We start from the raw sequence: 14437 nt of genomic DNA, 5'->3' as shown, positions 1-14437 counted from the left end.
AAGCCAGTGTTATTGCTAAGGTTTCGCATTTCCATCATCGAAAATTCAGGGAAGCGCTTGAGATCGAAAAGAGACCAAGCAATCTCAATAGAGAGGATGGTTGGAAAGTCAGTAGGTGTTGGGTCCCAACCCTCTCTTCCTAGTCGTTTTTTCGTCCTCTTTGGTTTTTTGTGTCTTTTATCTTTATTTTCACTTATTTATTTATTTTATTATTATTATTATTATTTTATTTATTTATTGATTTATTTATTTTTATTGATTTATTTATTTATTATTTTTGGTTATTTATTTATTAGTTTTTATTCGTGTGTATAGCAACCTATTTCTTCTGATATTTCAAGGTCCTTTATGCCTATTTTTCCATTTTAATTCCTATTATTTTTATATTGATTATTTTATTTAAGGGCCTCCATATAACTAATTTCCCTTTCTAATTCTTTACTGCTTATATTTTTAACTAATTTCCGATCTATCATATCATCCTTTGATTTTCTTTATTACCTTTTATTAATTAACATACAATTTTTTATAATATTTTTAAATAAAATTAATTTATACATTACTCTATACATTTAACTTATCCTTTATTATAAGGTCATTTGATTAACTAATTTTCCATTTAAGGTCCTTTTTATAGCTTAATTACATTTTATTATTTAACATACATTTTTAATAATACTTTTATATAAAATTAATTTATATATTACTCCATCCCTTATTACAAGGTCATATTTTTCCTTTTAAATTATTAACTAACTTATAATTTTTATTCTCTTTATTACCTTTTATTATTTTAATTAACTTACAATTTTAATAATACTTTTAAATAAGATTATATTTTCTTCATTTAACCAATTTCCTTTTTAAATTATTAATTAACTTATAATTTTTTTTTATTTATTAGGTCTCATGCCAAATATAATTTTTTATTCATCCATTAGGTCATTTAATTAACTAATTTTCCTTTTAATTATTAATTAAATTATAATTTTTAAATATTAACTTTGATTTTCTTTATTACCTTTTATTCTTAATACTTTTAAATAAAATTATTTATATTTTTTAGGCATTTCAAGGTCATTTATTTGACTAATTATTAATTAACTTATAGTTTTTAATTATTAGGTTTTGTACCATTTACCTTAATTTATTTATTTTTACGAATTAAAATATTATAATAATTTTGACCCCTGTCCTTGAGTCAAACTAGCCGTTAGAGATGATAGCTGTTGGAGGCTCCGCTCAGACTATTTAGCATGATGAGCTAGATTTGTTTCTTCAACTTGTCCTGACGATGAACCACACTAGTTGGTTCGAAATGCGTCGACAAATGAGATTCCATGTGATTTTCGCCGAAATCTTTCTCTAATATCTAGGATTTCATAATCATACACTAGCATATCACAACAATATCTACTAGGTAAACCCAAGACACAAACATCAATACATCAAAATTAGGTATACAACAATTTCATTTAGACTAGGGTTTCAATCAGACTAATATACACCTAGGGTTTCATTCCTAGAATCTTACAAGGGCTTTGTTCACAAACCCTAATTCACCAAACCCTAAAGATCTAGGGTTTCAATACATAGCATAGACATTAACAACAAACCCTAAAGGGCTAGGGTTTTTATCATAACAATACCAAAACATCAAAAGAATAGGAATTCTAGATTTCATCAACAACCCTAAGTAGACTAGGGTTTCATAATCAATATTGACACACCCTTAGGTTAGGGTTTTACAGTGAACCCTTTTAGGGTTCCACAAGAATAATAATATAATGAGGGTAGATTCAATCTGATGATTAATCACCCTAACAAGAATCTTTATGATTCAAAACCCTAGACATAATGATGTCAGTAATGTAAAGCAAATTTAAAAAGAAGAATGATCGTACCTTTTGCATGAAGAGAACTTTATAACAAAGCTTATAGTTTAAGACATACCTTGAGTTGTTCCTTAACAAACCTTGTATGACATCAATTCTTGAAGGGATTCCTTTGCAACATAACTTCTTTCATGCTTCAAGCTTATCCTCTGAAGTCTCCTCCATAACTTTTGTGTATTCTGCAGGCTTTCCTATCCAAGGAAAATATAAAGAAAAGGTTATTAGCATACAATACAAACACATCTTGATAAGAGAGGGAAACCAAACATAAAAGATAAGACAAGGAGTAAGATACTTATCTTTGGTAAAATGGTGAGGGCTCCCTCTTAATCCAATCTTGAGGGATACCTACAACTTTATCAAAATGAAAAATGTTCTAACAAGACATGTTAGACCTATAAACTCTAGAAATCAAAACATAAAGGAAAACAATTCAAAACAAAAATAAAAGACTAAGAGGGCTATGTGAGAGAGAGAGGACTTAGTAGTATAAGTCCTTGACTTTTGATTCTTCAGTCTTGTTCTTCTTAGGTGGATCTTCATCAACAACATTCACATGTTCCCTCTCTCTCTTATTTCTTGGATTTTTTGGACAATGGCTTTTGTAGTGACCCATCTTGTGACAGTTGTAACATTCAATCTTGGATAGGTCCACTTTCTTCTTTGGTCCTTTGAACTTCTTGAAGGTTCCCTTTTTCTTGTGATGAGCAGAATAGGCATTCGAGGTGTTTTCTTCTTCTTCCTTCTTGTTGTTTACTAACGATATTCTAGTGTCTTCTTGACTACATGCATTCCACTTTGTTCAAATGTTGGCGTATCCTTCCAACTGCCTTGATGTAAAGGCACTCCAAGACTTTGGTAGTCATATAAGGGCAGTAATTACGAGCTCCATTTCTAGGACAACTTCATCTATTGCTTGGAGTTCATCTCTGATTCTAGATATCCTTGTAAAATATGATGAAACGGTTTCATTTGTCATCTTAACAGTTCTTAGTTCATTTTTTAGGCTTGCTATTTGACCAATGTTCTTGATTGTGAATAACTTGGAAAGAGCCTCATACATTTCTTGAGTTGAATTTATATTGGATATGTATGGAATTAGGTTATCCTTAACTCCATCCACTATAAGGTTTTCTCTAAACTTTTCTTTTTCTGCTTCACTTGATTCGTTTGTAGGCTTCTTGATTTTTCCTTGAACGAGATCCAAAACTTTGTTTTTTTTGAGAATGAGGTCTATCCTCTTTTTTTCAAGCCCTATAGTTGGAGGCTCCTTCTAATTTGTTTTCTCCCTTCATTGAGTTTGACATAGTTCTTGTAGATGGTAGACTTATCTCCTTATATGATCCCCTTTAATGACCTTTTCTTGATCTCCTTTTTCCTCAATAGATCTTTTAACCTGCCTTTTTCCTCCTCCTTCACCTCAGCTCTGATACCATGTTATAAAATCAGAAAGGCAGAAAGATTTCCTTATGTTGATAATTACTTGTGATACTCTTGTGTTCTTATTAACTTTCTTATGTTCTTCTTTTATCTTTGTTTCATCAAGCAATTATCAAAACAAAACATTAAGATCAGGGGCACCAAATGTAGGTAGACAACTGGGGATGAAACCCTTATATAGGGGAAAATCCAATCAAGAACTTTTCCTTCATTGATTCAAATTGAGATGGATCAAGACCCTAGACCAACAAACCTTCCTTCTCCACCAAGTCGGGCTTCCAATGAGATACCACAACCTTCAATAGTCTCTTCTTGTCTAGTAGCTATAGCCCAACATCAACCTAGAAATTTCGACCCCAGCTTCACCAACAACTTCAAAATTTCGGCCTTCTCAGCAACTGCAGAGTTTTGGCCCCTATAGCAGCTTCATAGCTTCACACGTGTGAGAGAAAGAGAGAGAATTCTGACTTCTTATGCTTGTGAGAGACCTCCTTCTTCGCTATCCTTTTTCCTCTTCTTCCTTGAAATTCACACTTTTTCTTAGCCCAAAAACTGCAGATCGAACTTGTTGTGTGTGTGTGACAAATGAGGTCGAGTTGCTGCCTTTATATAGTGGTTTTGCTGCCCAGTTTAGGCCAACTTGTCCAGTTTGAGGCCGACTTAGTAGAGGCCTAATTGACCTGTTTTTACAATAAAATAAATTTTTTCTTTGACAAATAAATCCAAAGATTTACAATATGACATGGACAAGGAAAGTAGACATAAACCCTAAAAGTCTTCAATGGAGGCTTTGACCTATAAACAATTGTCCCAAGCATGAAACCCATGTTTTAATAAGTCAATTTATTTAATAATATATATATTTCTAATCTTTCGATAAATACATTTTATTATGACTCAAGTACAATTAAGAAGACCGACACTAGTTACATTCTTCAACAACATTAAGAGGGAGACATCTGTTCCATACACTCCTGAGCAGAATGGCGTTGCTGAAAGAAAGAATCAAACAATCATGGAAGCCACCCGTAGAACACCAACTGTTGACAACCCAGATATTTCATATTTCCTTTCTTGCATATTTTTTGGATGATTAGTCATTTCTCAATTGATATAGCATCTCCTTAAACTGGAAGGACGACATCGTCCACTTAAACCAGGAGGAAATGGTGCAGAAATGGAGAGAAGACAAACTGGAGAATAATTATTAGAATTGCTGTTAGAGATTGGTTTCTGATTGGTCATTAATATATATTAAAATAAAAAGGGAGACTAGTCAAATTTGATGTCCCTATTCTGTATGCCTATGTAAAAAGGTGATACCATGTAGAAGAATGATTTATTAACAAATGGAATAATCATTCTTTTGATTTTTAACCCTAGGCTGTTCAATTCCTTTTCATATCCCTTCTGGAAGAACCTGTCGTCATAATTGCAGCTCTATGCATGATTTATTCACCTACTTGTGCAAATTAACTGCATTTAAATCAGGAAGCTGGTGCAAAATTGCAGACAAACCTTTCTTTTACACAACAGAACACATTGGGAGAGGAAGCCTCATATGTACACGCTGGGCTTTTACAAGAAAGAAAAAAATGTGAAGGAACATGATAAAACTTGGAAGGAATATGCAAGCAATTTCTTCCAGCTTGAATGTCCCTTCTTTGGAAGTGATCATAGCATTACCAGTAACCTTCTTCAAAAATTTGCATATGGGATATGCATCACTCACATAAATATTGTGACTAATCAAACAATCACTAACCTTGCACCAAGTCCCATGCCACTGCAACTGAGCTAACCTCTATGTGTTGTAGTTGAAATGATTGCAAATATGCTACATCATGCCCTTGCAGAGGTTATTTGAGCTCATATACTGGCTAATAGTGGTGGTGAACAAAGAATTAATTGGTACTGTATTGCAACTGACACTAATTGTCGTTTGCTGAGATGTGGTTTGGAATGTGACCACAGAAAGATAATAAAAATGTTTTCTGCAGCTTGTAAACCGACTGCCATGTGTTCATTCTGTGGGCTGTTCTGCTGCAATTCTGAGTACCAAAGTGGTCTATCAATGTAGGGAACAGCTATGTGGAAAACAGTGGGGAATTTAGATGCATGAATTAGACATCGTATGGTGGGATGCAGACCAAGAAGGTATTGTGCTCTGAATGCACCATTGTTGACTACTCAAATAGACATTTGAGGATTAGTCAACTACCCCATAAGCAGAGTATATTTTTGAGCATTCCATCATTGTCAGAAAGTCAGAATTTTTCAGAATTCATCATCATCATTCAGCTTCAGCTCATCATCATGTAGTTCAAATTCTGCAGACCTGCTGGGTCATTGTAATGATGTAAAAATAATTCTAGTAGGATGAATACAAAGCCATATAACACACCTAGGTAGCTTAAGATTTTGCTAGAGAGTCCTTTAGCTAATTATTTGTGTTTCTCAACACTAAATAATTGGTCAAGTTTTTTTCCCAGATATCTCCCAAAGCTAGAGTGAGACTTGATGGTAAAGTCTTAGGTGAGTCCTAGTGTATAGAGTTGATGTAAAATGACATACTAGATCATGTCTAAAGTTTTGCAAAATTTGGTTGTGTCTAGGGGTCAGTTTTTAATTGTTGAAATTCCCACTGCAGAACTAGATTTTTATGTAATATTTGATGTAAAATGTAAAAAGTGTTGTCTATAGAGGTTGTAAGGGTTATGAGTATTCAAAATTACACCTCAACACCTCAACTTTCGATCTACTTTGAAGGTGGAAAAATATGTCTATACCCTTCTAGAGTCATGTTAACTAGTTTTTGGCAAAAAATGGTAAATAATTAGTAGAAAATTATCCAGAAAAATAAAATAAGAGCAAATAAAAATTCACTCCAAGTGAAAAATATTTTAAAAATGCTGAGCACTTTCCCAAGAAAGGAATCAAGTAAAACGTTTGTGGAATCTCCATAAATCAAGCAAGAAAAGTCTCAAAAAGAATTCGTTGGTCCTCTTCAACAACTAATGGTCCAAAAAAAATCGATTTTTAACTATGTTGCACGAATTTTCGGTACGCGGGTACTTCAGGTACGAGGGAACAAGTATCCGACATGGCTAGAAGTTTTGCCCAAAGTTACAGGGAACATCAAGTTGAGAACGATGATAATATAATATATTAAAATTTAATATATATTAAAAATAAAAATAAAATAATTAATTTATTTCCATCCAAAACTTGCCAATCAAATTCTATCCTGCAGATTCCATCTTGCAATGAAGTATGTAAAAGATTGAACTTTGAAACATTGCCAGGAAAAATCAAAATATCAATCCATAAAAAAATTGCCAATGGAATTCCTTGCCAACAAAGAAACATGCAGAACTCCCAAACGGAAAAAAATAAAATGTTATTATCACTTGATTGTTTTGTGATTTCATACAACACTATATTATATTCAACTTTGAAATTCAAGTTTGGACCGAAAAGGGGCTATTATTACTTGATTATTATGTGATTTAATGCAACACTATATTATATTCAACTTTAAAATTCAAGTTTGGAAATTTATAAAATGAAACTGACTAACTACTCTTTCTCTTTCTAACCATCACTGTAATTTGTTGAATCTTATCATTAAAGCTTCAAGATAGACTTCAAGAAAGTAGACTTATTTGCAATTGTTGAACTTCAAGATTTTCAACAAAAGTTGCCAAGGAATCACTAACAACTGTCTATATTTTGTTGAAACCTTTGCTACATCTCCACATCTCTGTCGCTTTATAGAGCCCATGCAATCTAGCCCCCTGACCTAACATGTATCACTTAGAAAATAAACAAATGGTACCTTTCTTTGTTCAAAATAGGTACCCAAAAGGTGAAAATTTGCTCAAAATAGGTACCCAAAACGTCAAGATTTGTTGTAGTGAAGCTCCTGAAAAGCTCCAAACTACTTGTTGAAGCTCTCGATGATTTTGGAACATTTCCTACCAGCTCCCAAGCTCCCAAGAGCGCGGGAGCGTGGGGTACGTGCTCTCCGATGCCTGGGAGCGGTACCCGTGTTACTACGATTTTTAAAAAATGGTGTTCCAAGTTGGTTGAAATTGAATGAGAGATTATCGAGAAAATCGAGAAAATTATTTTTTTGGTCCGGGATTAAACCTTGGTCAATCCAGCTCAATCTTCAAGACAAATCGAGCTCCTTCCTCAAGATCTGCATAGACAATCAAGGGCTACAATTTTTTTGGAAGATCTAGCCGTTTTTCTTCATGGGATAAAGTCAAAGATGTGCAACTTTTGGGACCTAGCCGTTTTCACTTAGAGAGGGATCTAGATCTCACATTTTTTCTATAAATAGAGCTGAAAGCCCCTCATTGTATCATGAAAAAAAATTTGAGCTCTTAGCTAAGCAAAGCTCTGTTGGATTTGTAATAGTATTTTTGAATAATAAAAGAAAGTCTTTGGGGGCAAAGCTGTGGTGTTATTCTTCAGTCTTTTATGGTAATGTTGTTCTGATCTATTGTGCTTCATATTCTAATGTTATAACTTGTTATTTCCATTTGCTATTTGGATTCATTGGTGTATAGTTGTCTTGCATCATTATTTGGATTGGAGAAACACTTTAGATTGGGTAGATCTAGTGGGTTTTCGGATGAACCTCTAGACTTCCTTCTCACTATGCTATCCAATCCCTGTGGATCTAACAAATATTTTTGAAAGTGTGTAGAAATCAATTTATTGAATCAAATCTTGAGCACTTGGGGACATTCTTGGTTGAACCAACCAACTCTCAAGACATAGATGCTAAAGAACCCACATTGGGACTTTCCAAAGACTTCTCATATGAAATTTTTTGAGGGAGTTTTCTTGCCATTTGCTCTAAAGAAAAATTTATTTATCTTCAGAGTTGTCTCATTTTAAAGCTCTATCACTGAATAGATCTGCTATTTTAAGAGTTTATTTTAGCTTTCTAAAGGGCGAGGTGTCCTTATACCCTTAGATTAGCTCTTGTAAATTTTGTAAATATTTTCTAACCCTTTGTATATAATTTTGTTCATCTTGTATATATTTTTGGGTTTTTTCTTGCAAATCTGAAGATGAGAGTAAGGGTTTAGTTTTGGATCTCCTCACACATATTTTTTGTAGGTGGATTTGCTTGAAGATCAAAGGAAAACTGAAAATTTGAGGCCAAACTCCTCTTCTAGACGGCTAGGGTTTCTAACATATCGATCTTTTTTTGAGGCCGTCTACCAAATTTTGAGCTCATCTTCTTAGGCCGCAAGCAAAAAGAGTCTCTTCCTCACATCTAGAGCAAAAATTTTGGGAGGATTTGTAAAGAATTTAAATTTTAAAGATTAAATCTGAGATCGATTTGGAGAAGCTTCATTTGGGGTTATAAAATTTCTTCAGATATGAAACCATATATTTTTATGGAGGACACATACCCTTTCGACCCTTATTTCTCTAAGTTGCAAGCCTTAGAGGCATACTTCCTTCGCTTGGTGCGAAATTGATCAAACCCTTGGATGTCATAAGAGAAGGTGATATTTTTCAAAGGGTTTTAAGGTTGTTTCAAGGAGATCCATCCAATTTGGGCTTTAAATTTATTGAGCCTTTTCCTCAACTGGCCGTGAACATTTGAGGGCCAACCCTCTCTCCTTGTGCAAAAGATTTCTTTTTTCCAAGCAGTTAGGGTTTGAGGGAATTATTATGAGGGTTTTGATTAGATTTTGAGGTAGATCCATTGTATTGCCTTGAACTTTTCTCATTCGTTTCCTTGCGGCTTGAGGAGGGACTTTCTTTGTTGTTGAAAGGATCTATTATGTGTAAAACATCCTTAAGATTGTAGAGCCCTTCTCCTTGTCTAGGGGTCTCTATCTTTGTAACATTAATATAAAAGAATTTTTCCTTAAGGGAGCTTGGGATTTATTCCCATTGTATCCCACCTCCTTATTTGAAAGGAGGATTTCTTGTGGTGGTGACTAACTTCTTAGCTTAGTTTTCATAGTCTATGGATCTAATCTCTAGCTTGTTTTCATAGTATATAGATCTAATCTCTAGCTTGTTTTCTTGGTCTCACTAGAGTGGTTTCATTTTCATTACATTTTAGATCTAATCTTTTGAATTACTTTACTTTGTCATTGTTAGATCTAGTTATTAATTACTTGATCTAATTGATTTCATTGGCTATTTGATCCAATTTGCATTTGAGTAGTTCTTGTTTTGATCTCACTTGTATATTAGATTAAAGTAGTCTTTCTAATTCTTTAAACTCTCTAACTATTAGATCTCATTAGCAATCTCATTTGCCATCATTTAAATAACTACATGTACTTCGTTATATAATTCACATTTGCTCTATTGCTCTTATACATTCTTAAAAGCACATTATAAGTGAAGTGAAATTCTTAATTTAATCAATAACTCATTTCACATTTGAGCATCTTGGTTTCTATTGAAGCACTTGTGTTATTTCTCTAATTACTTTGTTTCATTGAATAATCTTTACTTGCTTCATTGATCATTGTTATAAAGCTAATCTCATTATAATTTTGTGCAAAGTGTTTCTTGTAACTTGATCATAAGTGGATTGATATATTTCACTTTTTGGAGCATCTTGTTCTAATTGTATCTCATTGAAGCATTGTATTAACTTTCATTTCTCATTTGCATTTAGATCTAGTTCGCATCTTATAAAATTTACCTCCAAGCATAAGCTTGATGGATAGAAATTTTAGAACAACTTCCGTAACTTTTATTCAATTTGATAAATTTGAGTTTGGAGAAAAGGTCAAAACACATGACCTCGCAGTTCTCTTGTGGCCGAGCCCTTGTAGGAACGAAGACATGTGGGCTATCAAGGAGCCTAGGCAGGTATCGTTAATGATGGACTAAGTGCCTCCTCATCCTAGCCTTCTTGTAGTGCACCTCAGTCCTTACCAAGTTTTGAGAAATTGAGAAGTTTTCCAGCATAGATTAGGCATACAATTAAAAATTTACCAAGATCACTTGCATCACACACTCACATATCACTGTCTAATCTTGCATTTGTTCATTGTACAAGTTAAATCATGAGCATTTCATTCTAATTGCAAATATTACATTGTATTGTTTTTGTACTTGTCTTTCAGTTATTTACTCATTGTTAATTGATATTAGTTCTATCTTGTTTGAGCATCTATTTAGAGTACAAGTATAAATTTCATTTACATTGCAAGTCTTTCTATCGCTCATATCTCAAATTTGTACTTGATTTCTTTTACTAACATTTGTCTTGCAACATTACTTACCTTGTAACTTGAAGCATCTTGCAAGTGTAGTAATTTTATCTGAGCATTTTTTATAAGGCACTGGTCTCTTATCTTCTATCTTATTGAATGCCATACTGATTTAATCAAGTCTATCCTATTAATATTTGCTCATTAATATTCATACTTGCTAATTAACCTTTAACTCAAGTTATATTTAGTGGTAATTGCCTTGCTCTTTGTCTCTTAGAACTTGTTGTTTTTAACAAGTTATCATTTAACAATCATATTTAGGGACTCTACTCCCTATAGCTTTCCTAGGAGAGAACTTAAATAGAGAGAGTTGGGAATAGGTGACAGCCCTTTCTCTGAGCATTGCACCTTAAAAACTACATCTTGTGGAGTTAAAAACTTTTCCCGAATTTAGGTATACATCTTAGGCGACAACACACCATATCAAAGGCAAAAACATTAAAAAAAAGTACAGAAAGGAATCATTTAACATGCTACCCTTGGTCAGTGTATGTCTTGATTTGAAGCTCTCAATACCTGACTTCATCAGGCTAGAGGTAGAGGTGATTATTCCACTATATGTATGTGACGGATGCCACTTGATAAGGATATGAGAAATCCTTACTGATGTAGCAGAAGAAAGCAAGGGTTCTGAGAAGGGGAGGGATATGAAGATAAAAGTTGTTTTGGCCATTGACGTCCAAGAGTCTTGATACAACAGTGAACACGAATACTTGATACCCATATGGGACTTCTGGTCTTATTTATACAAAAACTGAGCCGTTTTTGGGCCATCCTATAATATTAAAATCATAACAAAATTCTAACTATGATTGCCTTTGAGCTTCCCTGTGATATTAAAATGATAAAGTTGACATACCCTTATTTATTAATGGTCATCACATATGGTACAGTGAGCATTTGATCTATGGATATACTTGCCATCTAAAACAACAATATTACAAGTACAGAGTTGATAGTTGATCTCCACCCGTCTCCCAACTGCAATCCCATCAGCCAGAAATAGATTATGTGAATAGCAGAGAGCAAGATATGGATAGTTTCTTTTAACATCTTCCAGCATATCGACAGGAAAATAGGATTGTGGTTGTAAAGGGTGAGCTCCAAAATATATTAAAATGATAGTCCGATGGATAATATACTTACTACATTATATCTGGAGAAAATGAATTATATTCATCCAGAACCTATTCATTCAAGTAAGGGTTAGTTGCTAAGCTTCTGAGCAATACAATTTTATCAGCAGCGTCTATTGGATATACTCTAGGAGTACACCTAGGAGTGTCACGTCTCTATATATGAGAATAAGGTATAATCCTTTCACAGCTGATCCTGGGCAGCATGGCACATATCAAATCTTGGTCTGGAGGATCTTGATCCTCATAAGTGCTGGATAAAAACTATCTCAATCTGTTGCTGTGACTAGGTCTGGAAAATATGGGTTTGACATTGATTTCTGATTTAATATTCCAATCCATTGACATCTTGAGTAAAAGCGTAACATATTAGAAGCTCTCGAGGCCATATCTTGACTACTTTCAAGGGTGGCACTTTTCAGATAACACTGCGCTATGCCTCTGTGAGTTGTGTGGAGGAAAGTGGGCTCACATAATCTAGTAATCAATGAAGGACATATGATATGTAGTGCAGTGGGTGAACATTGTTTTAGTGGTTTGTCTCTCAGATGTGTTGCTTCAAATCTTGAATGTACAGGCCAGTAAGATCTGGCAATGGAGGCAGTTTTGCTTGATTAGTGATTCTGAGAAAATTTCTTGGGGGAACCTTTGAAGTTCAAATCCTGTCAAAATCCCCTTGTACAGCACTGTTACTGCCTAGATGAGGGAGGCAGATCGAATCTGTCAGATTGTTTCATTTGCTTTTTCATTTTCTGCGAGGTCATGCTACAATTATAACTCAAGATTACTTATGTTAATGGTTTGATTTGCAGGTATGACATCACTTCAAATAGATGGCAAAGGGAATCGTCCTTGCCAAGGAAAGTTCTTGCAGAAGAAGTTTGTGGGATTGTTGCATTATATCAGGAACTGTATGTCATTCCTGGATCTTCTCTTACAGATTTAGAATTTGGTAGAAGACCAAAACCAAAGCGGGCATCTCTAGTTCTTCAAGTATACAATCCAAAGAAGCGGACATGGAGGCAGGTCTTGACAAAGCCGCCAATAAGAAACCAACTTAGCTTTCCCTGGGCTGCCATGTGTTCTATACGATTATAACTCATGCTCCTTGTTATATGTTTCTTGTGCCGTAAATTTTTTTATGTACGTTGTTCTTGAGGAGTGTACCTTCTCTTTGCTTGGTTGTATGTAATATGAAGTTTTAGTTTTTCTTCTCTAGTCTGTCCTGGGAGAAGTATAAAGTGGATGTAGCAAGTAAATATGTATATTGTTCTTGGGGAGTCTACCTTCTCTTTGCATGCTTGTATATAATGTGGGTTTTTAGGTATTCTCTAATCTGTCTTGGGAGAAGCATAGGGTGGGTATAAGCAGTGAAATGTGTATCGTTCGTGAGGAGTGTACCTTGTCTTTTCTTGCTTGTATATAATGTGGATATTTAGGTTTCTTCCCTATTCTGTGTCAGAAGAAGCATAAGGTGGGTGTAGCCAGTACACTATCAACTGTAAGCACCACGTATTCTTGATATTGAAATAAATTCGGTTTGACATATTGATATATGTATCCAAATATTTTTATGAAATTTTCGCTCCCCAATCTTTTATGATTTCTGGCGACTTTGGGATTTAGGCTTTACTATGTGTAGATGAACTATTTATGGTGCCTATTTTTCCCTGTAGTATTCCATTAATTGAAATTTATCTTTGGGCTAGGAGGTCTAATGTATTTAATTTCCAGTTGATTAACTCACTTCCCTGCCGCATGTTTTTTTTTAATGACATTTTCGCTCCCCAGTCTTTTATGATTTCTGGCGACTTTGGGATTTAGGGTTTACTATGGTGCCTATTTTTCCCTGTAGTATTCCATTAATAGAAATTTATCTTTGGGCTAGGAGGTCTAATGTACTTAATTTCCAGTTGATTAACTCACTTCCCTGCTGCATGTTTTTCTGTCCAATTTTAATGCCTGTCTTTTTCTCTATTCATATCCTGGATGACGAAAATCCCATAATTCTGCCACTACCATATTGAATTGATGGACATGGGAAATTAAATCAACACCTGATTCACCCACTAAAGCATTTCCTTTATGGCAAAAGAGAATAGTCTGAGAATTACTCTGAAAATTTTCCTTGTAGTATTCCATTAATTGAAATTTATTTTTGGGCTAGGAGGTCTAATGTATTTAATTTCTGATTGAGCAACTCACTTCCCTATTGCATTTTTTTCCGTCCAATTTTAATCCCTGCTTGTTCCACCATTCATAGCTAGGAAAATCCCATATCTCGACCACTTTCACATTGAATTGATGGACACGGGGATTTAAATCAACACCTGATTCAGCTACTTCAGCAATTCCTTTAGAGCAAACGAAGACCGTCTGAGAATTATTCTGAAAAATTCCCCTGTAGTATTCCATTAATTGAAATTTATCTTTGTGCTAGGAGGTCTAACGCATTTAATTTCTAGTTGAGCAACTCACTTCCGTGCTGCATTTTTTCCTGTCCAATTTTAATCCCTGCCTGTTTTTCTATTCATAGCTTGGGATGTTGAAAAGCCCTTATTTCTACCACTATCATATTGAGTTGATGGGCATGGGCATTTAAATCAACACCTGATTCACCCACTTCAGCAATTCTTTCATAGCAAAAGAGGATAGTCAGAGAATTGTGATGCAGTAAATAGAGGCTCGATTTATT

At 34.2% G+C, this 14437-nt stretch overlaps 1 protein-coding gene across 1 annotated transcript in view; it reads left to right on the top strand.

Moving 5' to 3' along the window:
• Positions 1 to 13288, top strand: part of LOC149144332 (F-box/kelch-repeat protein OR23-like) — a 38074-nt gene extending 24786 nt beyond the window's left edge. Inside the window, exon 2 of the mRNA XM_089453103.1 lies at positions 12555 to 13288. Within this exon, the coding sequence (XP_089309229.1) occupies positions 12555 to 12840 (286 nt within the window). The 3' untranslated portion in view covers positions 12841 to 13288. The remainder of the gene's footprint in view (positions 1 to 12554) is intronic.
• The last annotated feature ends 1149 nt before the right edge of the window (positions 13289 to 14437 follow it).

The sequence above is a fragment of the Pinus tabuliformis genome, chromosome X (genome assembly GCF_031772625.1).
Source record: "Pinus tabuliformis cultivar Carrire ecotype Pingquan chromosome X, CPIR1, whole genome shotgun sequence".
Taxonomy (NCBI): Eukaryota; Viridiplantae; Streptophyta; class Pinopsida; order Pinales; family Pinaceae; genus Pinus; species Pinus tabuliformis.
The sequence above is the reverse complement of the archived record's forward strand: the minus strand, read 5'-3'. Positions and strand labels throughout refer to the sequence as shown.